Raw genomic sequence first — 27,541 nt, 5'->3', positions numbered from 1 at the left:
AAATGGGCCACAGGCATGCTGAATATTTTCTTAGGGCAGCTGTAAAGCACCCTAGCTCCCAGCAGTCTTGTCCATTTTCTAATCTTTTCAAATCTTATTTTACTTTATGAAATGTGAGAATTAATGAAACAGATGTTAAGTATAATAATATATTTATGAAATAAACATTGTATTAACCTAGCCTCCTAAGGATATAGAACACAGGAATATATACATATTTCAGTTTTGTACATTTTCTGTCCCAAAATAGCTTGTGACAGCCTTTCTCAGCATGTGTTCTATAGGGCACTAGGTCCTCTTGATGCTCTGTAATAAAGAGGGTTTCAGTGGTCCAGTAAGTTGGAGAAATAATTTATATTATATCTCCTTTGCTTGGCATTGTAGAAATAATATTTGCATATCAAAGTCTGAAAAATCCTGCAGTAAAGAAACCTTTTTAACTTGGCTTTAACTTACTGTTTCCAAAATGTTTTGATTAGATCTTTTTGGCTAAGCAGTATCTGTTAGCTTCCAGCAGAAAACACTTTGGAAAATGCTGCCTTATGAGTATATATTTTTTTTAAAATTACGGACTATGCACCACTTAAAATTACGGAGCTTTCTGGGTGAATGTATAGTAACCCTACAAATGAATTTGTCCTACCTTTGGAATACTGTAGCACACAGGAGCTGCTGAAGGGGGAAATATCAGGATATTCTCTTTGCTAGAGGTAAACTGGATTCTGAGCTGAAGACTAGTGGCCTGATTTGTCTGAAGCCTTGTTATCCTAAAATTTGTATGTTTCATGTAGTCATTATTTTCCAGACCAATGCAAGGATAAACTAGGTTTTGTCATATAGACGTGTCAACATGATTAAGGGATTATTTGGCAAGAAATGAAGAAGTTTGCTGGGGGAACTGTAGACCTTACAGAATTTTGCAACTACTTAAAACTTATTTCCAATTTTGGAAAATCTTAAAGTCCTTAAATTGCTTAACTGAGGCAACTCTATATAATGGTACACTGTAATAAATTACTTACTTTTCAAAAAGGAAATGCAGAACTGGAAGTTTTTTACTTGCATAATTCCTTTCATCCTCCTTTTAAAATGAGTGTTTGACAAAATTTTGTAGGGAGAGTTAGTATGAAACAGTGTTGTTGAAAATGAACTTAGCACAGATGATATTGGGTGCAACTAGTCTTTTCAAGATAGAATAGACAGGAATCAAGCATCAGGAGTACAACAGGGATGAGACTGAAGTATTTGACCTGAGTGATAGGATAAGCTTCTTAAAGATTGTGCCTATCTGCTATATGGAGTCATTCCATAAAGTCAGTATTCTAATAATTTTTAGCATTTTGATCTTAGGATATATTTAAAAGGCAATAGTACTTTAAGGAAAGATTGCTATGGTGGGTACTAATATATCCCATATTATTGAAGCATGAAGACTATGAGAGCTACATCGAATGTAAACTACATAGAAGCTGGGAATCCCACTAGCAGATGTGGTCCGTAGTAACAATAGGTAGAAAAAATATCAATAAATGGGCAAGTTGTGGCATGTGCTTATGATACGTATAAGAGATAAGGTCACATTACAAGTCAGTGTGAGGCAGTTCAGTAAACAGTATTTAAGGTAAATTTGTATCTTTAATGGGACCTACTAAAACCAAGGAATAATCTTAGCTTAGAAGAAGGCTTGTAAATACTGTTCAATGAGATAAAATACGTGAAAATGTTTTATACTATAAAATGTTAAATTTCCAATCATTATTACAATATCTATTACATTTGTGTCCTGTGTTTTTGATTTCCTGCTTATTGTTAAGTTTCTCACATCTTTTCGACATGTGAAAATCTGTCATTGTAAAATGCAAAACAAAGTTAGTATCACTACATAGTTATTACACAAAAGGTATTCTAGCAGCTATAAAGAAGAGGCCCTATTCCCTTACATGATATATTACTTATAGAAAAATTTAACCAAAACCACGTCATTACTATCTCCTGGAATAAGCCTTATTATAAACAAGAATTTTTTTTTTTAATCACAGCAGTACATTTTGGTTTGAAAAAAGGAATATGAACTTTCTCTAAACTTGGGACATTGTATTCTTACAGGAGAACTATTGGAATTAAGAATAACAGCATCTTATGATTTATAGCACATTTACAAAGTAAAGGTCAAAATCTATAATAAAAAGTGATGTAAAGACTATGGCTGAGTCCCTTTGCTGTGCACCTGAAACTATCACACCATTGTTAATTAGCTATACTCCAATATAAAATAAAAAGTTAAAAAGAGATGTAAAGAAAAATGGAATTGGGCTTCCCTGGTGGTGCAATAAGAATCTGCCTGCCAGTGCAGGGGACACAGGTTGAAGCCCTGGTCTGGGAAGATCCCACATGCCACGGAGCAACTAAGCCCGTGCGCCGCAACTACTGATCCTGCACTCTAGAGCCTGCAAGCCACTACTGAGCCTGCCTGCCACAACTACTGAGCCTGCGCACCTAGACCCCGTGCTCTGCAACAAGGGAAGCCACCTCAATGAGAAGCCTGCACACTGCAATGAAGAGTAGCCCCTGCTCGCGGCAACTAGAGAAAGCCCTCACTCAACAATGAAGACCCGAAGCAGCCAAAAATAAAGAAAAAAAGAAAAAAAAATTTTTTTAATTAAAAAAAAAAAGAAAAATGGAATTGTTTTTATTTAATATTGATTAACATTATATCGGACCTTTTTTCTTTCTTGTTAATAATTATTCCAGTTAGTGAATGTTTAATAAAAGGATAGCTTTAAGAAATGACCAAGGCATTCTATTTTATGTTTAGGTTAATGCAGGTTAATGGTCATTTATATGAAATGGTTATGCACTTACTCAAGCTGACTTCTCACGGTACTCTAGGGCATGTATCACAATCTCATAAAATTGTGGATAGCTTTATCTCTTTCAGGAATTTCAGTCATTCTTTTGTCCTGAAAGGACAAAATTTGTTAGTAATCCGTAAAGAATATGATTCATTAAGTGTGGAAATCTTTGGTAAATTCATATTCATCACATTTTTATTATTTCTAAGAATTCCAGGAACCACCCAACCTAATTTTAGCTTTTGCTTTGTAACAAATGAAAATCTTTCAAGAGCATATGGATCTTATCACACATAATAAAAAGTAAACAGATATTTCCCTTTGGATATGTGCATTCCATAGACATCTAATACTTGGTTATATTTCACTGTATAGAAACTATACGGGCTCCAAAGGAGACAGAAATACAGTTCTTGGCCTGAACAAGTAGGGGGAAAAAGCTTCCCTTGGTAAAATACCCAGAAAACTATTCTAAGAAAATTCATTCCTGCATGAATGCAGTGAACAAATATTAAGTAAGTATCAACTATGTGGCCAGCTCTTGGTTTAGTAACCGGGAAATTACCAGTGAACAAAACAGAAATCCTGGTCTTTGTGGAGCACATTCTAGTGGAGGAGATAAACAAACCAGAAAACAAAGATAAGTGAAATAGATAATATGTTGTCATGCCGTGGAGAAAAATAAAATATATTTTATTTTTATTAAGGAAGGGGATATAGGGAGTGTTAGGGCATTGCAGTTTCAAGTAGGGTGCCAACAAAGGCTTAACAGAGCAGAAGTTTACTTGAATGAAGACCCAAGGGAGATGAGGGAATTATTTATTGTATCTGTTCCAGGCAAAGGAATAACAAAGTTCTTGAGACCCTTATGTGGGAGCATGCCCAGCATGTTTGAGGAGCAGCAAGGAAGCGAAGTGGGGCTAAAGAGGAACAGAGAGACTAAAGGAAGCTGTTAAAATAACCCAGACAAGTGATGATAGTGACTCACAGTACTGTGGTAGCAGTGGAGGTGGTAAGAAATCAGGACTGCTGACAGTTTGGATACGGGTTATGAAAGAGAGGGGAATCAGGATTTTTGATTTGCTAAATGGGAGGATAGAATTTCCATTAACTGAGATAGGGAATACTGCAGGAAGAGTAGAGTTTGGGAAGAAAGATTGGAGCTGTATTTTGGACATGTTTGAGATACCTATTAGTCATCTAAGTGGAGAGGTCAAGCAGGCAGTTGGATATGGCATTTTGTGGCATTTGGGAGAGAGGTTTGGCAGGAGAGATAAGTATGAGCAAATGTGTGATATGTTGATGAACTGTGCTAAGAATTAATAGTAGGAGAAAAATCAGTAAAGGAAAGGCTTCAGGAAGGAAGATAATTCCTAAGCTGGACCTTTGATTAATGGAAAAGAAAGAGAAGAGGATTCTAGTTAGGGAAGATGTCCTAGCATCTTAGAATATTATATAGAAATAAGTCTGAATACTACCTTGTTTTTTTTTTCTTTTCACTTGGAACTTTTATAGTGCGTCATGTAGTATTATGGAACAATAGGTGCACAGGAAATATTTGTTGACTAATGAGAATAATATCTTTCAAAGTTTATTTAATTAACTAGTATTTAATCACTGAACATTTAGGGTTTTAAAACAATTCTAGATATTTTTATTGTGCTAAAATATGCATAACGTAAGCTTTACCATTTCAACCATTTTTAAGTGTACAGTTCAGTGGCACTAGGTACATTCTGAAACTCAGTTTTGTGTATAAAAATATCCTCTGTTTTCAAAAAATCAACATTGTTGCTTCTGAGCAAAAAGAATTTAGAGCTGATTGGGCTTTACTTTTAAGAGCAATGAGTATTCTGCAACATAATCCTAAATGATTATCGCTTTTGTTTGAAAGATTGGGAGAAGTCCAAAAAGCAAAAATGAAAAGTAGTGCCTTACTTCTAAAACAGATTTTTTCTTTCCTTGAAAACTGAATTTCCATTAAGTGAGTGTCATTTGTATTTGTATGGGTCACTAATGAATGTGTCTTACTTACCTTTGATTACTGGTACCTCACACAGAAACCAAATGCTCAAATAAAATTGTGGTATATATCTGGAGCTTAAGGAATTTTCAAAAATGAAATAAGTATGCCCTGTTTCATAATTTCTTTGCCTACTTGCTTCTCAGATTCCTCTCAAAGTATGTTTATTTTTAGTTTTGTAAATTGTATTTTGTAATTAATTTTGGATTTTGTAAAGTACATGAAAGTGTGTGGTATGTCTATATTTTGTGAGTTATAAACCTAGGAAATTGTTCGTCTGTTGATTACAGTGTCTCTTTCTTTAGGGAACAAAGAAAGATGAGATTGAAGGTGAAGTGGAAGTGCCTGGTTTAATTCAGCCTGCAGAAGTGTTTGCTCCCAAAAGCCTGGTGTTGGTATCCAGATTAGATTATCCAGAAATTTTTAGGGTAAAGAACTCATAGTTGTCATTATTGATTTGTATTATTGTATAAATCTATTTTGAGTGAACCACGGTAACACATTCTTTGTATCTAAAATATCATTAAATTGATTAGGAATTCATCAATAAAATTACTGTGAACAGAAGAAATGTATTTCATGTTGGTTACAATAAGTACCTGAGTAAGTTAATATGACTATTTAAACTTCTAAGGATGTAGTGTTTGTTTTAAAATAGGTCCCATCTTTACTGACTCCAAAATTTATGAATCCTAAAGAAATCATTTGATTACCTGTATCAAATTTAAAATGCATTAGTAATATAACAACTTAGTGTATTTTTGTTGATCTTCTTTTTAGGAGTCCAGGTTCAAGGAAATAGGATAAGTATTTGTGATTTCAAATAGTTGTGATCATACTGCTATCCATATAGCTTTAAAATATTGTTTACTTCCAGATATTTTATTTTTTTAGATAGTTAGAATTTGCAAATGTGGAAAAAATTTACTTTAGTTATAAATACATTTAAGCTTTGCAAGAAGAGGGCTTATTTTTCTTATTTCAGTTGCAGTCTTTAATAATAGTAATGTTGACCATTGTCCAGAGTCACAGATCTTCTTTGGAAGGTATAAACTATACCTTAAAATTTCTCAAGGATTTGGGAAATTGATACATAATTTCTGGAAAACTTTTTCATATTGTTGAGATTATATATATTCTTAGTGTCAAGATTTCAATGACAGTGGCTAACTCCTAACAGATGCTAATTTTTTAGTTATAAGTTTTAATAAACTGAGAGATTCATATGATTCCATTTTATCTTCCATTTTACCACCTACCTTCTTCTGAGCTTAAAGTGTTAATCATATCTTGTCTCTATTTTGCTATTCTTTGTAATAATTCACATAAGTTAAGTTTTTCTGTAGAATAAATGTTCTGAATTTATAAGAATCACAAAACAAGATAAAGTTTCTAAGTTTTTATCTTGAAATTTGGAGTTCTGCAAAATAAGTTGAGACAGAAACAGTTTTAAGCCCCACAAATTTGCTAGAGTGATTATCTAAGCACAAACACCTGTTTTACGAATTACGGATTTCTGCTTTTTATAAACTCATCTCAAAAGCTCATTTAGAGCTTCTGGTTCTAGAGGAAAATTTAATAAACTTAATAACATTTGCTGCTTAAAGTTTATTCCATGGTCACTGTAGAATCTACTAGGTTCAAAGAGAAATTTTCCTGGAAGCAGATGTCACAACAATTTATTTTTAGTGCTTGCTTTTTCCATGAAATAACTACATGCATCTTTTCTTTTCAGGCTTGCCTGGGTTTGATCTATACTGTATATGTGGACACTCTGAATGTCTCCTTGGAAAGTCTCATTGCAAACCTGTGTGCGTGTCTTGTCCCAGCGGCTGGAGGGTCTCAGGTAAATAGAATAAAAAGGGAGATGAAGAGGGCCTGCTTCTCTTCTCCTCTCCTCCAGTAAATTTAATTTATGAAGAAAAGGAAAGAAAGAATTCTTTAAATATTTTCATTTTAAAAAGGATCTTAGTTTAATTAAGCATTGTCCCTATGGTCTGCCTTCTAGAGACTCAAGATTCCATTCTTAGGTCATAGGGTTAATTTTAACACAGGGTTCACCTTTCACATAGCATAGTTAGAAGTCATATTCTGTGTAACTTGAACTCTACCTTACGCTTTCTTGGAAATACACTTTTTTAAGTTGAACTTCAGATGTGTTCTTTGTACCTTTCTTATTATTCCTCTCTGTGATTACGCCTCATTTTATTAACTTAAAAATTTTTTCAGGGATAAAAATTAGGAGGTAACATTAAGAAAACTTTTAATATAATTCTTTGTAACATTATAACTACTTCTGGATAGATTAATTCATTTCTTCATTTCCCTGGTTAAAAGCAATTATATGTGGTCCTAAAACCATTTTGTATGTTGTGTGTAATCTTTAATAGAATAGCTTGCATTTAAGCTTCAAAAGAGGAGGGCTTATTTTTCTCATTTCAGTTTGCTACCTTTAGTAATGATAATGTTAACCATTGTCCAAAATCACAGATCTTCTTTGGAAAATATAATCTATACCTTAAAATTTCCCAAGGATTTTGTCATAGATTGAGCCCATGAGGACATTAAACTCTTCTACTGAAATAAAACTTTCTCAAAGTGGCATGTTTTTCATCTTCTGTATGTCCTGAAATTTTTATATTCGTCTCTGAAGTAGAAAAATGAGAACTTCAGTTGCTATGACTTAATATTTCTAGAGAACTTTTTTTTTTAAAGGCTCCTTTCCTTAAGTCCTAAAATTGATTAGCTGATCACTTATTTTACTTATTCTTATGTAATATTGAGGAAAAGGACAGCCCTCTAAAAATTACAGTTTTTTATCCTCAGTCTGATAGAGATGTTACTCATAGTAAAAATGGCATCTTTTTCCCGTGCCCTTTGCCTTTTTAGCTGTCTCCTGTCTTTCCTAGCGCCTTTTGGTTACTCTTAAGGTTTTTTTCCTCCTGCACTCTCCTCCCTCATTCTCTTATTTCTGCTACAAGGGCACACTATGAAATGTGAGTTTGGTCATGATTGGACCTAAACTTTAAAGCAGCCGAGTTGTTTTATGAGCCTTTATTATGATGGGAATTTTGTTGACATGATTTTATTTTATTTATTTTTTAATTTTAAAAACGTTTTTATTGTAGCTGCTAGAGATTTTTAAATTACATGCATGGTTCATATTACTGTATTTCTTTTGTTTTTCCACTTTTATTGACATATAACTGTCATATAAATGTTAGCTTTAACATTTTACTATTTTTTAGTTAAGTATTATTATCAATGATTTGTGTATCTCATGAAGTAGTATTATCAGTGATTTGTGTATCTCATGATTACTACATTTTCACCTTTCAACTACTGAATTTTCTTGTACCGTATTCATTTGGACACAAAGTACCTTGAATGTTTTGGGCTGCATTATTGCCCTTCACATCTGTTAATTGGATCTTACATGGTCATCATCTGCTTTAAATTTGAACTTCAAAGGGATTTTTTTATCTTAAGAAAATATCTGAAAAGAAATCATTTGTGGTGTGTGTGTGTGTTTTCCGCCCATTCTGCAGAAGCTGTTTTCCTTGGGTGCAGGAGATAGACAGCTGATCCAGACTCCCTTGCATGATAGTCTTCCTGTCACAGGCACTAGTGCGGCTCTCCTGTTCCAGCAATTGGGTATGTCTCCTTCTCCCATTTTCAGTGTTCTTATAAAAGCCTATGAAAAAAAGATTTATTTTAAGCCTACATCACCTGACATAAATCAGGAAAATAAAAAGCAAACCATTAGATAACTGATATGTAAACTATATAATTATATGGGTTCTAATCTTAACTAGTATTCATTCTTTTTTTAAATTAACCCAGGCCCCTTTTGCTCTTAAGTCAATTAAGCTTTTAGAAAGTAAACATATTTTCTGTGCTTTAAAAGACGAATAGATAGTATATTTTGTTTTTCCTTAGATGAATTGCTTTTATAGAAACCTTGTCAGATAAAACTAAAAGTCCCATCCTTTTCATCCCACCACCTGTATCAGACTTCAGTTTTCTAGCAATGGCTAGGATGACGTATTAGGGGGAGGACACTAGAAAGTGCCCTCTGTACATTGGACAGCTCATACTTCATTAAAGGAGTACTATAACTTAAAAATGAGTATGTTTTAGACCAATGCTGCCAGAGATTCCCACTTACTTTACCTTGTACTTATCCTTTATATGTACCTGTGTAAGAGTGTTCCACTCTCTTTGATTCAGTCTTTCTCATTGTTCTCCATCTGTGTTTGTCTTTTTCTAGTTGAATTGAAACCTTCCCTTTCCTGGGGCTCAGTCTAGTAGTTCTCCATGGAATTCTTAATTCCTTGCACAAAAATTCTACCTTCTTATTTCCCTCCTATCTCATGTTGAATTTTACTCCCTGCTTAACTCTGAAATTTATCTCTCCTTTTTCTTTACTGGCCCCATCCTAATTCTTCTGCTGTGACTTCAGTCAGTGAAATTTAGAAAGCCTTAGAAGAGATTAATGTAAGTACAAGTAGAGTTTCTAGTATCCTAATAAAGATGAAAGGTTACATCAACCCCAAAGTAGTAGTTCTCTATTACATCTGCCCCCACCTTAGGGGTTTAAACTCTCAAAAATTACATATTCCTTCTCTTCCTCCCTGAAAGTTTCTGCTCATTGAGTCATCTCAACCAAATTCTAACTTAATTAAAGCTATTTTCCTTAACGTGTGAAATAGGTACTGTCTCCCTGGTGGTACTTTTCTAAAGAATATCTTGTTGACTAAAACCTCCCTCCACGAACTTTTAGATATAATCTTAGGGGTTCATGGACTACCTACAGCATGTCCATGGTCCCTCCTAATCACTGACTTAATTGACTTTATCTAACCACTATTCACCTGACCTTTTTCAGTTAAGAGGGCCTGTATACCTCTAAAGGGTCAATCAAAGCAAAGGTCTACCATGAAGAGGAATAGAAGGATATGACACAAAATTTCACATTCCCAAATGCTACCATTGATCTTATACTTAATGAGTGCCTTATAAACCTCTCATGCTTTTGCATTTTTACAATGATTTGAAGGGGAGGGGAGGGATTGTTACTGGCATTCATGCCTAGGACCCAGGGATATTAAACATTCTTCATGCATAATATATGTGCACGAGAAGATTTTTTTACCTCAAATACTAGTAGCACTCCTGATGAGAAAAACTGCTATAGATAAAGTATAAATTTATAAAACCTGGGCCTCTCTTCCAGTAATGATGGCCTTTGTAATTCAGACTAACCCTCTTAACAATGAATACTAGGAAAGCTATACAAGTATAAACAACTTCTACTTGAAAGCGTCAGAAGCAGTAAATAATGACCAAACTATGGTCCAAGAGAAGAAAAAAACCTAGAGAAGTGAACCAGATATTTGGGACCACTTTTTCTCAAGCATCTCTTGATTTTGAAAGAAGTTACTGAAAAACTGATCTCTGTACTGTTGATATCCAACGGCGAAGGGGAGAATCGGAGTTCACATTTTACCAAGGGAAATTCCTTTACAAAGCTCTCTTGCTTTGAGTTGGGACCATAAAGGACCATATCCTGGGAGAGGGTAAATCACAAGTAGACAGTCCCCCTGAGGGCCTGAAGTACAGCTTGAAATCATTTCAGTTCCTAGAAACAGATTAAAATGATCCTTAATGCTACTATCTTTAGCCTTATAGTAGGAGTAAAAGTAAATCCTTTCTGGAGCAAGATAACTGCATTCTAGGCCTCCAGTATATCTACAGATTTTTACATGTATGCCCAGTACTCTCCAAAGAAGACATACAGATGGCCAAGAGCACATGACAAGATGTTCGACATCACTAGTTATTAGAGAAATACAAATCAAAACTACAATGAAGTATTACCTCGCACCTGTTAGAGTGGCAATCATCAAAAAATCTGTAAACAGTAAATGCTGGAGAGGGTGTGGAGTAAAGGGAATCCTCCTACACTCTTGGTGGGAATGTAAATTGGTTACAGCCACTATTGGAGAACAGTATGGAGATTCCTTAAAAAACTAAAAGTAGAGCTACTATATGATCCAGCAATCCCACTCCAGGGCATATATCCAGAGAAAACCATAATTTGAAAGGATACAGACACCCCAACGTTCATTGAAGCACTGTTTACAATAGCCAGGACATGGAAGCAACCTAAATGTCCATCGACGGTGGAATGGATAAAGCAGATGTGGTACATATATACCATATATATACCATATATACCAATATACATATATACCATATATACCAATATACATATACCAATATTACTCAGCCATGAAAAAGAACGAAATAATGCCATCTGCAGCAACATGGATAGACCTAGAGATTGTCATACTGAGTGAAATAAGTCAGACAGAAAAAGACAAATATATGATAACACATGTGGAATCTAAAAAATGGTACAAATGAACCTATTTACAAAACAGAAATAGGTCACAGATGTAGAAAACAAACTTATGGCTACTAAGGGGGAAAGGGGGAGAGATAAATTGGGAGATTGGGATTAACATATACACACTACTGTATAGAAAAGATAATAAGAACCTACTGTATAGCACAGGGAACTCTATTCAGTGCTCTGTAACAACCTATATGGGAATGGAGTCTAGAAGAGAGTGGATATATGTATATGTATGGCTGATTCACCTTACTGTACAGCAGAAACTAACACAACATTGTAAATCAACTATACTCCAATGAAAAAATTAATTAAAAAAAAATAAAGCAGACCATCAAGTTAAAAAAAATAACCAGAAACATGAGGACTAAAGCTATCTGAAAGAAATATAAAAGAAACCATAGACAATATAAAAGGCCCCCAGGGGCACCAGAAGGTAGTTATCAGATATTAAAATAACTATGCTTAAATAGTGAAGGAGATGGACAGTCAAGAGTGAGAATTTAGGGAGTGACATCAGCAAGATGGCACAATAGGAGGTCCCAGTCCTCGTTCTCCCACAGAAACATCAATTTAACAATTATATACAGACCAAAAATCCTTTGTGAGAATTCCAGAAGCTACTTAACAAAGTGTGGTACCCCAGTTGATCACAGAGCTGAGAACAGCTACATTGAAACAGGTAAGAAGAGCAAGTTCACTTTACCTGGTCAGCCTCACCCCCAAGCCAGCACAGCCAGCACTGGAAGAGAACGCCCAGCTTGCAGCTTCTCCTTGGGGGAAAGGGAAGGAGAAAAGTGCAGTGTCCGTCCAATGTTCCAGATTTACAAAGTGCTGGGCCAAGGAAATGGTTTCTGTCTTGCCATATTCGGAGCACTGACAAAATTAGCATATTTGGGATGCCTGAGGGCCACTGGGAACAAAGAAGAATGAGGTGTGGCTTGCTGTGTTGGGAGAAGGTGCACAATCCCTTGAGAAGGAGGGAGAGGAACATTAGCATTCCAGCTTTTCAGAGGGCTGCGTGAAGTGGAGGAATGGGAACTTCAGTTTACTGCTAATGGGAGTGTGAATGGGGCAGCTACCTTGGAATGCAGTTTGACTTTTTTAAAAAGTTAAATAAACCAAATAATCCAGCCATTTCACTCCTAGGCGTTTACTTAAGTAAAATGATAGCATTGTCCATAAAAAATATTTGTAAATGAATGGTCATATCCATATTTTTATAATAGTGAAAATCTGGAAACAAGCTTAGTGTCCATAAATGTAATGAATAATGGTTATGGTAATGGATAAATAATCTGTGGCATATCCATACAATGGAATACTACTGGGCAATATAAAGAAATGAATTGTTGATACATATTACTGTAAGGAACGGCACCAATAACGGAGGAGAGCTTAAACATGCTTTATTTGGGAACGCTCCCGGGCGAGGTTCACTGGTCCGAGAGAAAGGGGCCAGAGAAGTCGCGCCCAGGTGCGGGCGCGAACAAAATTTATAGGGGTGGACGCAGGGGAGGTGCTTGCTGTGTGAAGCAGCCCTTTTTTGGTAATCTCTCAGGCGTTGTGGCAATGTCAGGTGTCGGTTGCATCAGCCTCAGAGCGGTTGGTTCCGCCCCTCGGGGAGCCGGAAGACCGGGGCCGAGTAGTGTGGCAATGTCAGGTGTCGGTTGCATCAGCCACTTTGGCGGGGGTTCCGTCTGGCTCCCTGGGCCCTTCCTCGGACCTGCTGGCCTTACAATTACCATATGGATTAATTTGAAAATAATTATATTCAAAGAAAAAAAACAGGGCTTCCCTGGTGGCGCAGTGGTTGAGAGTCCCCCTGCCGATGCAGGGGACACGGGTTCGTGCCCTTGTTCGGGAGGATCCCACATGCCGCGGAGCGGCTGGGCCCGTGAGCCATGGCCGCTGAGCCTGCGTGTCCGGAGCCTGTGCTCCGCAGCAGGAGAGGCCACAGCAGTGAGAGGCCCGCGTACCGCAAAAAAAAAAAAAAAAAAAACAGACAAGAAAGAATGCATCCTGTATAATTCAGTTTCTCTAAAGTTCTAGAAAAGCTTCAAAATTAAAGGAAAAAGAAATTATCGAAATAGAACATCATTTTACAACCCTCGCAGAAGAAAAACAGGCAGATATTATGTTCCTAACCTTGCCAAACACTACCTGTGTTTTGCCAGAGAACTTAAATCTGATTCTGATCATAGGAAATACAGAAGATGGGGAACACGTTGGCCCAAGAGACTACAGTTGTCAAAATCCAGGCTGTAGGAAACTGTTGGTCAAATGTCCCAGGTTCTTTTTTTTTTTTCTTCAAGGGAGAGTATGGAAGTTCTACTCTGTGCTTTTTCCTTATTTATTAATAGGGAGTTTTCCCTGACTTGACTGGGAGCTTCAAGAACTGCCTTGTCTTATTATTCTTTGCATTCTGTGTATCTGCATAGTGCCTTGGGCACAGAAGGCATCGGTTTTTCTTGAATAAATTAATACACTAGCCATGAAGAAAATGGCAGTCATATCTCCTAGGAGAGTTCTGTGTATGGATGAAGTGCACCATAACACAGTGATTAGCTATTTGAATATCAGATGTCATTATTTTACTCCCTAGTATTTTGAGCTTAGTTATCTTTTGCTTACATATTCAAAATTTACTTTTCCAGGGAAAGAATAAGGAAAAGATAAGAAAGGAAAGGAGAAAGAAAGATGCTTCTAAAACAGCACTGTATGCAGAGTTGTAGTTCTCAGAGCATGTGGTACTGATAATTCTGCTAAAGGCATGCTCTTATCACCAGTCATTTTGGTTGGACTGTTGTTGAAGGTCAGTATTAGACCATTATCAGAGTTCACTACCTGGGTTGGGGGTGGGGTAGTGGTGGTAGATTTTACAAAGCACAGACAGGAAGCAGATAAGACTCTAAGATTCTTTTGTAGCCTTGACTAGTTTTCCTGTAAAAAAGTCTAAATGTAATGATAGCATTTCCTTGGTTCTTCTCTCCAAGGATTGTTATGATAATGAATTTGTTTTTCACAGTTTCAGAGGTCTCTGTGTTTGCCTGAAGTAATTATGTGGACTGCTGCCATTACCCGCCTCATTCCTTAAAATTTTCTGTTAACCATCTTCATCTCCAACTTAACACCTATTTTATTTATTTGTTTGTATCTTTTTGTAGTCTATGTGAATTGTTTTTGTTTACCTGAAGACTTGTGTTTTGTGTGGAAAATTGTAATTTTTTTACGTTAATAAGATTATATTCACAAGAACTGGTTGCTGTAGCCCCTCTGATTTTTTAATCTAATCCATAGCTCAGGTATCCTTCCTTGACCCAAATAATTTTGTGAAATTCTCATGACATCTTTTGTCATATATATTAACCTATAATTTGGTTTTTAACTACAAATACATTAGTTTTAGAATACTTATTTCCTAATTTTTATAGTATCCTACTTATTAGACATTTTTAAAGTCACAGACTAAAATGATCTTGGGCCTTTAGCTATTGTCACTTTGTTTCCATAGTAAAACAACATTAGGCATGTAACATCTGTGTTTATTGGTATTTTATTGACATATATAAGTTTAAGGTTTACAATGTGGTGATTTGATGCTTGTATATACTGAAAAATAATTACCACAATAAGATTAGTTAATGCCTCCATCCCCTCACATAACTATCATTTGTGTGTGTGCTGTTAACATTTAGCATCTACTTTTTTCACTGTTTTCAAGGATGTAATACAGTATTGTTAATTATAGTCACCATGCTGTACATTAGATTCTCAGAATTTATTCATCTTATACCTGGAATTTTTACGCTTTGACCAGTATCTTCCCACTTGCCCCACCCCTTAGCCCCTGGCAACCACCATTCTACTCTTTATTTCTATGAGTTCAGTTTTTTTTTAGATTCCATATATAAATGAGAATATATAGAGTATTTTTCTTTCTCTATCTGACATTTCACTTAGCATAGTGCCTTCAGGGTCTATAGTGCCTTCAGGGTCTATCCATGTTGTCATGAAAGACAGGGTTTCCTTCCTTTTTATGGTTGAATAATATTCCAGTGTAGTATATATATTTTTTCTTTTTCCATTCATCCGTTGATGGACACTTAGGTTGTTTCCATGTCCTGGCTATTGTGAATAATGCTACAATGAACACATGAGTGTAGATACCTCTTTGAGATAGTGATTTCATTTCCTTTGGATATATACCCAGAAGTGGAATAGCTAGATCATATGGTAGTTCTATTTTTGATTTCTTGAGGAAGCTTCATACTGTTTAACATAGTAGCTGGACCAATTTACATTCCCACCAACAGTGTAGAAGAATTCCCTCTTCTCTTTTGATAATAATCATTCTAGGGGCTTCCCTGGTGGCGCAGTGGTTGGGAGTCTGTCTGCTAATGCGGGGGACACGGTTCGAGCCCTGGTCTGGGAGGATCCCATATGCCGTGGAGCGACTGGGCCCATGAGCCACGGCTGCTGAGCCTGCGCCTCTGGAGCCTGTGCTCCGCGACGGGAGAGGCCACGATAGTCAGAGGCCCGCACACCACGATGAAGAGTGGTCCCCACTTGCCACAACTAGAGAAAGCCCTCACACAGAAACGAAGACCCAACACAGCAAAAATAAATAAATAAATTACTAAACTCCAACATCTTACAAATTACTAAATTACTAAACTCCCAACATCTTACAAAAAAAAAAAATCATTCTAACTGTTGTAAGATGGTATCTCATTGTGGTTTTGATTTACATTTCCTTGATGATTAGTGAAGTTGAGCATCTTTTCATGTGCCTGTTGGCATTTGTATATCTTCTTTGGAAAAACATCTATTCAAGTCCTTTGCCCATTTTTTAATCTTTTTTTTTTTCTTTTTGGTATTGAGTTGTATGAGTTCCTGATATATTTTAGATATTAATATCTTATCAAATAGATGGTTTGCATGTAATTTCTCCTATTCTGTAGACTGCCTTTTCGTTTTGCTGATAGTTTCTTTTGCTGTTCAGAAACTTTTTAGTTGGTGTAGTCCCACTTGTTTATTTTTGCTTTTGCTGCTTGAGCTTTGGGTGTCACATCCAAAAAATCATTGCCAAGACCAATATCAAGAAGATTTTTCCCTGTTTCCTTTAGTAGTTTTATAGTTTTGGTTCTTTTATTATTTAATACACTTCATGTTATTTTTTGTGAATGGTGTGAGTTAGGGGTCCAATTTCATTCTTTTGTGCACGAATATCCAATTTTTCCAGCATCACTTGTTGAAGAGATTGTCCTTTCCTCATTGAATATTTTTGGCTTCTTTGTCGAATATTAGTTGACTGCATAAGTGTGAGCTTCTTCTACACTTTCAATTCTATTCCATTGATCTATGTGTCTGTTTTTATGCCAATACTATACTTTTTGATTATTGTAGCCTTGTAATATAGTTTAAAATCAAGAATTGTGAAACCTCTAGCTCTGTTCTTCTTTCTCAGGATCCCTTTGGCTATCTAGGGACTTATATGAATTTTAGGACTGATTTTTTTTCTATGTCTATGAAAAATATAATTATTTTGATTGCCTTGAATCCATAGGTGGTTTGAGGTAGTATGGATATTTCAACAATGTTAATTCTTCTGATTTATGAATATGGGATATATTTCAATTTATTTGTGTCTTCTTCAGTTTCTTTCATCAAAGTGTCATAGTTTTCAATGTACAGATCTTTTACCTCCTTGGTTAAATTTATTCCTAAGTATTTTATTCATTTTTATGCTACTGTAAATGGGATTATTGTAGTTCTTTTTCAGATAGTTCATTGTTAGTATATAGAAATGCAACTGGTTTTTGTATGTTGATTTTATATCCTGTAACTTTACTGAATTTGTTTATTAGTTCTAACAACTCTTTGGTGGAGTCTTTAGGATTTTCTATATATAAGATCATATCATCTGCAAATGGAGACAGTTTTACTTCTTCTGTTCGGATTTGGATGCTTTCTATTTCGTTTTCTTCCCTAATTGCTCTGGCTAGGACTTCCGGTACTGTGTTGAAGAGGAGTGGGCAGCTTGTCCTGTTCCTGATCTTAGCAGGAAAACTTTCATGCTTTCACTGTTAAATATTCAATAAGATGTTAGCTGTGGGCTTGTCATATGTGGCATTTATTATGTTGGGGTATGTTTTTTCCATACCCAATTTGTTGAGAGTTTTTATCATGAAAGAATGTTCAATCAGATGTTTTTTCTGCGTCTGTTGAGATAATCATAGGATTTTTTTAATCTTTAATTTCATTAGTGTGGTATATCACGTTGATGGATTTGTATATGTTGAACTCTCCTTACATTCTGGGAGTAAATTCCACTTGACCATTGTATATGATCCTTTTAATGTGCTGAATTTATTTTGCTGGTGTTTTATTGAGAATTTTCGTGTCTATGTTAATCAGTAATATTGGCCTGCAGTTTTCTTTTCTTACAGAGTCCTTACATGGCTTTATTATTAGGGTAATTCTGGCCTTAGGGAGTGTTCCTTCCTCTTCAGTTTTTTGGAAGAGTTTGAGAAGAATTGGTATTAATTCTTCTCTAAGTGTTTGGTAGAATTCACCAGTGAAACCATCTGGTCCAGAACTTTTCATTGTTGGGAGGTTTTGATTACCGTTTCAATCTCCTTATTCATTATTGCTCTGATCAAGATTTTTATTTCCTCATGATTCCATCTTGGTATAAACTTTTTTATATGCATACTTTCTTTTTGCTCACCCATATTTAGTCAGTTTTTCATTAGCAATTATTGAGTCAATATTTCTGTGTATTATATCTAATACTAAATATAGATTTTTAAAAATTATTAAAATAGCTAGAGTTTTTCTTCAGTTTATCTTATAAACATAATTTTTCCTTTTTACATAAATATCCTTAAAATGTTGATTGTAACCATAACTTGCTATTTAGAAAGTTATTTCTGCTTTTAAATATTTTAATGGAAAACTTCTGGCATTCTCTCTTTTGTCTTCCTCTGGAAAAGCTTCTGTTTGTAATGCTATATAATTATTCTTAAAGTGACATTAACTTTTATAAGAGTATCAAAAATAATTTATGTTCCTGAAATAGAAGAAAGATGTCAGAGGAAAGAATGAAGGCTTAGGTTGTGGAAAATGGTTCTCTTTAAAGGTAACACCTTTAAGAAGAATATGTTGATTGGTAAATTTATGAACCACATGATGAGTGCATCAGTTGTAGAATGATTTTTGTTCTTTTTCCTTAAATGATCAAAATCTAGTGTCTTGGATCATATTACTATTTTCATTAGTTTTCCTAGATTATTCATATAGCATTATTAGTTGTTTTAGTCTTATTCTCAGTTATAATGGAAAAAACTGAAGTAGCCGTTTTCTTTCTCAATACATGTAGTTTAAAAGGTAGTTGGAGGGACTTCCCTGATGGCGCAGTGGTTAAGAATCCACCTGCCAATGCAGGGGACACGGGTTCGAGCCCTGGTCTGGGAAGATCACACATGCTGCGCAGCAACTAAGCCTGTGCGTCACAACTACTGAGCCTGCACTCTGGAACCCGTGAGCCACAGCTACTGAAGCCTGCGCACCTAGAGCCCATGCTCTGCAACAAGAGAAGCCACCGCAATGAGAAGCCTGTGCACCACAATGAAGGGTAGCCCCCGCTCGCACACAGCAATGAAGAGAGAGAAAGCCCGCACGCAGCAACGAAGACCCAATGTGACCGAAAATTAATTTATTTTTAAAATTAAAAAAAAGAAAAAATGGTAGTTGGAGAATTTGCAGGCACAAGAGTTTAGGCCGTTACTATAAATGGCATATTGTGCTCTAGGTGGGAAAGAAGGAAATAGGAAATGTAGTGTTTTACTGTAACTATATTTATGATTAATCACTTTTTGACCGTTTATAAATTTATTTATTTATTTAGGGCTGTGCTGGGTCTTTGTTGCTGCGCGCGGGCTTTCTCTAGTTGCGGCGAGTGGGCCTACTCTTCGTTATGGTGCACGGGCTTCTTATTGCGGCGCGCGGGCTCAGTAATTGTGGCATCTGTGCTCAGTAGTTGTCGCTCGCGGGCTCCAGAGCGCAGGCTCAGCAGTTGTGGTACACTGGCTTAGTTGCTCCGCGGCATGTGGGATCTTGCTGGACCAGGGATCAAACCTACGTCCCCTGCGTTGGCAAGCGGATTCTTAACCATTGCACCACCAGGGAAATCTATCATTTTTTGGCAGTTGAGATGTCAACTGTTTGTCTTGGGGATTTGAAACAAATCTTCTCACTAGTCTGTTCTGGAGCACTTTTCTGAAGAAACTTCTTACCATGTCTGCTTTATTACAGAGTCCTAAAATTTCTAGAGAAGACTGATCAATTTACGTTTTGGTAATAAATAGCACAAAGAATAAACTTTCTATAATGCCTATCTGCAGGAGTATATTTTTCTCATCGGATGTTTACAAAACCATTGCCATGTGCCAGGTCCTGTGCTAGTCACTAAGGATATAAAGATGAAACAACGTCAGCCCTTATCCCAGATAATACTTTTAGCCTAGTGGAGAAACAGATACATTTTAAAAATTACAGTACAGTATAATTAGTGCAGTAATAGAGATACTAAGAGCTAACTCTTACTAGCTAGAAAAGTGGAAGAAGGACGTTCTAGGCAGAAAGAAGAACGTAAGCAACGGTATAGAGCCATGACAGGCCTTCATGAAATGGTAAGATGTTTGATGAAGCTTGAGCATTCAGAAGTAGTCAGAATGTTATCAGGAAATCGATTGTTTTCTTTTCAAAATTAAACATTAAATATTTATGCTAGTTTTATAAAGGAAACCATTTTAAAAATACCAAAGACTGACAGTCATTGACCAATGGAGTGCTTGTTGACTAATGTACTACGCTTGCTAGAATTACACATAAAGTATGTGCTTGCTACATGATATCATTTGAGGACAGTTCATAAGAATCCTGATTCAAAACGATCTTCTCCATTTTCCTTTTATGGCGTTTAAATGCTACCACTAAATAGTTACCTCTGTCTTTGAATTGAGTTATCCTTTAATGAACGCAGATGTCTGAGGCAAGATAACTATTAACTGTTATCCACCATTGTCACAAAGTTCTCTTGTGTAAAATATCATTTTGCTGTTTTTGGCCCCGCGCTGCACAACATGTGGGATCTTAGTTCCCCAACCAGGGATCAAATGTGTGGGCCCACTGCAGTGGAAGCACTGAGTCTTCAGTGGACTACCATGGACTACCAGGGAAGTTCCTCTTTGAGCACTTTAGAGATTAATATTCTTATAAAATATGGTTATTCCAACAATTAAGTATGCAACTTACAAATGGTGGCAGGATAAATTATCCTCTTTTCTGTGCTCTGTGGCATTTTTTACAGGTCTCTATTCTGTTGTGTGTTAACTGTTTTTTTACCAACCTGCCATCTTCACTGAGCTGTGAGCTCCTACAAACCTGCCTCAATTTTTTTTATATCTATCCCTAGAGTTTAGCATATCTCAGCAGCTAGGTAAAGGTTTAACAGTAGAGGCAGGGAAGAAAGTGGAGAAGAAAGTTTTAATTAAAAGAGTTCGTTCTGCCAAGGCACTTGCTTCCTGTTTGTTCCTTGCTTTAATTCTCCAGTTATTCACTCTATATTATCCTTTCCCTTTGTTTGCTATTCCACTCCTAAAGCCTCTTTCGTTTCCTGCTTCTTAAATTTAAACATTAAAGTAGATTTAAAAACCTGGTCATTCAGAACAGGCACAGACTAGGAATCTGGACCATTTGGGGTTGATGTGATTACCCTTGACCCAGAGAACCAATTGTGTTGTTCAACAGGAAGGAAATGTGCTATACCTTTTTACAAAGTTTTGCTTGAGTTGGTCTTCTGTGGATTGTTACTTGGGCTATAGATATACAGTTTTAGATTTGAATTCTTTGTGGTCATAAGTATTTGTTAAATGACTTCTTGTATTTAAAGATTACCAGATTGCTAAACTCTACTTATAAGTATGTAAAGTGTATTTAATTCATGTCACGTTCAAGGGAATAAGCCCATGTTCATAACCACTAAAATATACCCATGCATACTTGCCCAGTTCAGTTACATTTCTTAGTTATTTTTTACTTAGAAGATTTCCATTTATAATATATTTGGAAATAATATACCGAATTTGTAACAAATATTAAACATTGCTTCTCAATGGTAGTTACAAAACTAAACTATATAAAGCTTTAGGTAATCTGGGAGGGTAAGGATTTTGTTTTTCTTCATTATTGTATTCCTGGTACCTTGTGCATAGTAGCTACTCAACAAATAACAACCGAATGAATGAGAAATCTCCTTTTTCATGACTTGTATTAAGCCATAACCATTGTTAAGTTTTCTCCATTGTGGATTGACAGAATTATAGTAAATTGTTTAAGGCTTTTGGAGATATAGGCTGTCTTGAAAATCATGGCCTTCAGTTCCTCAATTTGCCCATTTGAAAGCTGAGACGTAGTGTTCTATTTGTGTAACATACCGTTATTATTCAGAGAAGGGGAGGATTCTGGAGAAAAGTTTTGGGTGTTGTTTTTTCAAAACGGGAAACAAATACGTTCATTAATGTTTGATGCTATGAATTTTAGAACTTTAACCCCTAAAGAAAAGTTAAGATCAGGAAGTAATTTTTCAGAATGTTTTACTATTTAAATAATCAACAGGATGTGTATGTACCATTATAGTGAAATCAGCAGTAATTATCACTGGAATGTTTGTTTTTCATATTGTTTTCTCCACTGTTATTGTGTAGCTTTGGATGGACGTTGGCTACCAAAGACTAGGAAACAATTCAAGGTTATTTAGAAAGCTGATTATGACTAGTAGTTCAAAGAAAATGAATTTCTAAGTAACTCTGTGAACACAGCAACAAGTGTTGCTAGTTAGGAATAAAAACATTGATGTAATTTCTTAAAATATTTGAGATTGTTAATTATCTAAAGCTGAAGAAAGCATGTTATATTTAAAAATACAAAGTTTAAGCAATCCTTCAGTTAGTCACAGGTAAATTTTATTCTATATTACATTAAATAATTTTCTGGATAATGAGAAACTTACCCTTTAAGCACTAGAATATTATCCCAACTCATTTCTAATACATGAGACATAAATCCTCTATTAGTAAATATAGTCCAATATTTCACCCCTTGATATCACAAATTGATTGTTTTTACTGATATAAGTAGGTTAGAGTCCCTTAAAAGTGCATGCCTTCCTTCTTCACAGTTTATCTACTACTACATGATGCCAGCTATGACTTTTATTTTCTGATGGATTATCTTTTGTGTGAGGGATTACAGAGGGTTCACATGGGAGTGGAAAGGGAAAAGTTCTTCCCTAGAGTCTTCAGGAAAAAAGCTTGGACTCCTTACTATGGTATACAAATTCTTCATGAACCTACCCTTGGCAAAACTACTTGTAGGTCTCTCTGAGTGCCTTTTCCTTCCTCAGTCCTCTGTTTCTTTGCATATGGTCTTCTGTCAACTTTGAAAGCCTTGATGCTCTTGTCTCCCTAACTCTAACTTCCGCTTATCCTTCAAAATACAACTCGAGTGTCAGCTCCTTTAGGTGGGCCCAGTGTGATCATAAAGGTCCTTAAAAGATGGAAGAGGGAAGCAAAAGAGTCAGTGTCAGAGTGGTGTACTCTGACATCACACAAGGGACAAAGACTCAACCGGCCTTACCAGCTTTGACGATAGAAGGGAGCCATGAGCTCAGGAATGTGGGCAGGTGCTGGAAGCTGGAAAAGCCAAGAGTAGGGCTTCTGACCTCCTGAACTTTAAGATAATATATTCATGTTGTTTTAAGCCATTAAGTTTGTGGTAATTTATTATAATAGCCATTGGAAATTAATACAACTGCAGACTTTTTTAATATAAATTTTTATTTTTAAAGGCTTTGACTCACGAGAAGTTGCTAAAATGGTACAGAGAATTCTCAAGAATACATCACCTACCTTCCCCCAACAATAATGTCTTATGTAATCATAGTACATTATAACAACCAGGGAATTGATATTGGCACAATACTATTAATTCAGGGAAGGAGTGACACTTCTCTGAGTAGACCTTCTTATGTAGTTTTGACTTCTCAAAACTTATTTAGGTCTCACGTCTTCAGAAAATAATATTAGATCAATCATGATGGGAAGAAATAAAAAAAAATTAAAACTGAAAACATACAGAAACAAACTCCACTCTCTTTCAAATGAATAACATAACCATACTGAAGAGGAAAAACTAATCAAAGTAACTTATAAACACAGTATTTGACTATATAACCTCAGTTTTGGAGAGAATTGCAAATAAATTATTAACTCCTTTTTAGTTGGTGTAATTTTTTTGAGTTAGAATGGCTGAAAAAATCATGCAGTTTATATATAAGATTTAGCAAATGAATAAATGTGTTTATGTTATTAGAATCCAGGGTTCTCAGTGGAAGAAGGGACATGCAAATATGTATTGGAGTCAGTGGGGAGACCCTATGAGAATAGATTGGAATTGAAAGTAATGATATGGACTCAGGATTTCTCAAATATATGTATATGTGTGTGTGTCTGTTTGTCTTTATGCATGTATATGCGTTCATGTATCTGCTGTATCTGCAGAAGTAGCCCAGAAACAAAGACACCCTAGAAGAAATGATCTAACATTTACCCTAAACCCCAGTATCCTTGATCTTTAATGCCATTCCTCACAAAAAGGAACCAGCCTCCTTGGAGAAGTGGCTGACTTCAGAGCAGGGACAGAGTAGGTAAAATATGAGCCTGGATTATTTTGTCAAGACAGAAAGTAAGAAGAAAAAAAATTGAGTTCATGTCACAGGGACACAGGAACTAGGTTTAAAGGGGTGCCCACTGTCTAAATCTAGGACTTAATTGGCACAAAAATAATTAAGGGCAATAATGACTTATAGAATGTTGGAATAAAAGAATAGAAATCCAAAGAAAAAAAAAGAAATCCATGAGTCCATACTGATAATGGATATATAAATAAGCAGGTTAGTGGGGGAATAAATGAGGGTTTTGCTTATTGCAGAATGTTGAGTGCTGACTGGTGAATGTGGAGGAAGTGCTGGATTTGGAAAAGCATTTTATGATCATCATAGTAAAGACTGAGTCAGATAGTAATTATCAATAGATGCTAAATCTAGGCAGAAATTTTGGTGAGGAACAAGATATTTGCATGGTCTAAAGTGTCTGAACACAGATTGCTTATTAGTTACATGGAAAAATACGAAGTATACATTAGAGAAGTTAGATAGCAATAAACAAAAGTTTAGGTGAACAAAATTGACGTCACCAAGGATAATGATTCTGGTTATGGCAGTATGAAGAGTTAATCCTCTCCCTAAAGAATCAGTGTGAAACTAGACAGAAATTGTTGTGCAGTTATTGTACAACTATTTCAGTGCTCTGGAAATTGATCAAAAGCAAACAACAAACTCAGAAGCATTTATTCATGCTAGACCTTTGGATAAGAATAGTAGGAACCTGCAGCATTCTTACCTGGGGTGGCTCCCATCTTTCCCACATGTCAGTACTATCAGTGAAAATGATAGTTTTGCCAGGGCAGGGCTGGTCATAAAACCAGCAACTTTGCTGCCAAAAGCGGGGAAAGCTTAAGCCCACAACATCATTGTCAGGAAAAATAATATTGAATCCAGAAGGAAATGAAAGGGAAAAAACTCTAACTCTGCTTGTCTAAGTTATAATCCTATTTGGGGCTAGTGGCAGACCTGCTAGAAATTTAACAGGAAAATCCTGGTAATGAGAGAGTCATAGGAGGGCTAGATGAGACTCAGGACCAAGATGGCAACATAGGAGGCTCCTGAATTTCACTCTTTCACAGAGAGCTACACATGGAGCAATTCCCTGTGAGAGAAATCCAGAAACTAGTTAAGTTACTCCTGTACCTTGGGCTCCTAAGAAAATACCCACATTGAAATGGGTAGGAATGATGGAGATACACTCCTGCCATAAACCCCACTCCTTGCACAGCACCAAATAATGGAGAGGGAACCCCCAATGCCCAGCTTCTCCCTGAAGAGCAAAGGGTTGGGGCCACACATCTTGAACATCAACTTTTAAGGCTCCCACCTGAGGAATGGTTCCCTCAAACTCCTAGCTCTGAAAGCCAACAGAGTTTGTGTTCACAAGTCCCATAAGACTATAGAACACAAAGAAGCAGTTCTTAATGGGTGTGTGAGCACTTACTGTGGTTATCCCTCCAGGCTCAGTGCGGAGGGAGCAGGCAAAAATACCCTTCTCCCAGTGTTTCCCTAAAAGGTGTTTGACTGCATACTTTACAGGGTACAGCTTCTAATTAACACAGAGCTAGGTGCTGACTGCTGTCCTCACCAGAGCCTAAAAGAAAAAAGACTCACTTCAGCTTTCATGATATATATATACTGAAGGTGAAGCTATATAAAAATATATCTCATGCAAATAAAAGCCAAAGAAAAGCACAGGTAGCTACATTGATATCAGACAGAATAGACTTTAAGCCAAAAACTGTAATAAGAGACAAAGTCATTATATAATGATAAAATAGTCAGTTCATCAAGAGGTTATAACAACTGTAAATATTTATGCACCCAACATCAGAGTGCTTAAATATATAAAGCAAATATTAACAGATCTGAAGGGAAAAGTTGACAGCAATACAATAATAGTAGAAGACTTCAGTACCCCACATTCAACAATGGATAAATCATCCAAACAGAAAATCAATAAGGCAAATAGTAAGGACTTAAACAACATGTTATAGCAGATGGACCTAACAGACATATGCAAAACCTTCCATCCAACAGCAACAAAATATACATACACATTCTTCTCAAGCACACATTGAACATTCTCCAGGATGAATTATATATTAGGCTACAAAACAAGTCTTAATAAATTTATGAAGATTAAAATCATATCAAGTGTGTTTTTCAACCAGGATGGTGTGAAACTAGAAATCAGTGTCAAGAAGAAAACTTGTAAATTCACAAATGTATAGAGATGAAACAACATGCTCCTGAACAACCAGTGGGTCAATGAAAACATCAAAAATATCATGAGACAAACGAAAATGGAAAAGCAAACACCAAAACTTACGGGATGCAGCAAACACAGATCTAAGAGGGAAGTTTACGGTGATAAATATCTACATTAAGAAAAAAGAAAGATCTCAAATATCCTAACTTTACATTCCAGGGAATTAGAAAAAGAACAAATGAAGCCTGACGTTAGTAGAAGGAAGGAAATAACAAAGATCAGAGCAAAAAATAAATGAAATAGAGAATAAAAAGACAGTAGAGGGCTTCCCTGGTGGCGCAGTGGTTGAGGGTCCGCCTGCCAATGCAGGAGACACGGGTTCGTGCCCCGGTCCGGGAAGATCCCACATGCCGCAGAGCGGCTGGGCCCGTGAGCCATGGCCACTGAGCCTGCGCATCCGGAGCCTGTGCTCCGCAACGGGAGAGGCCACAGCAGTGAGAGGCCCGCGTAGCGCAAAAAAAAAAAAAAAAAAAGACAGTAGAAAAGATCAATGAAGCTAACAGCTGTTTCTTAAAAAAGATAAGTAGAATTGACAAACCTTTAGCTAGACTTAGAAAAGAAAGAGAAAATACTCAAATAAGTAAAATCAGGTATGAAAGAGGGGACATGACAACTGGTACCACAGAAACACTAGGGATCATAAGTGAGTACTGTGAAAATACCAACAGTTAGGTAAACTAGAAGAATGAATAAATTCCTAGAAACATACAACCTACCAAAACGAAATAATAAATAGAAAATCTGAACAGAACAATTACTAAGGAGATTGAATCAGTAAACAAAAACATTCCCAAAAGAAAAAGTCCAGGACCACATGGCTTCACTGGTGAATCCAACCAAAAATTTAAAGAAGAATTAATACCTGTCCATTAAAAACTCTTCCAAAAAATGGAAGTGGGAACACTTCCAAACTCATTTTAAAAGGCCAGCATTACTACCCTGATACCAAAGCCAGACTTGGACACTACAAGAAAAGGAAACTAGAAGCCAACATCCCTGATGAACTTAGATGAAAAAATCCTCAACAAAATATTGGCAAACCAAATTCAACAACATGTTAAAGGATCATAGACCATGATTGAGTAGGATTTACTCCTAGGATGCAAGATAGTTTAGTGAGCAAATGAATAAATCGTTCTCTTTGAAATGGTTAATTTTATGTTATGTGAATTTTATCTCAGTAAAA

At 36.0% G+C, this 27,541-nt stretch overlaps 1 protein-coding gene across 8 annotated transcripts in view; it reads left to right on the top strand.

Annotated features, from left to right (window-relative positions):
- The window catches only part of SBF2 (SET binding factor 2), a 465,909-nt gene that overhangs the window by 225,832 nt on the left and 212,536 nt on the right, over positions 1-27,541 (top strand). For all 8 annotated transcript variants that reach the window (XM_019948149.3, XM_073808603.1, XM_019948148.3 and 5 more), the window contains 3 exons: positions 5,181-5,303; positions 6,611-6,721; positions 8,424-8,529. In XM_019948149.3, the coding sequence (XP_019803708.2) occupies positions 5,181-5,303; positions 6,611-6,721; positions 8,424-8,529 (340 nt within the window). The remainder of the gene's footprint in view (positions 1-5,180; positions 5,304-6,610; positions 6,722-8,423; positions 8,530-27,541) is intronic.

Source organism: Tursiops truncatus, chromosome 8 (assembly GCF_011762595.2).
Source record: "Tursiops truncatus isolate mTurTru1 chromosome 8, mTurTru1.mat.Y, whole genome shotgun sequence".
Taxonomy (NCBI): domain Eukaryota; kingdom Metazoa; phylum Chordata; class Mammalia; order Artiodactyla; family Delphinidae; genus Tursiops; species Tursiops truncatus.
Note: the sequence above shows the minus strand (reverse complement) of the source record. Positions and strands in the feature narration are given on the sequence as shown.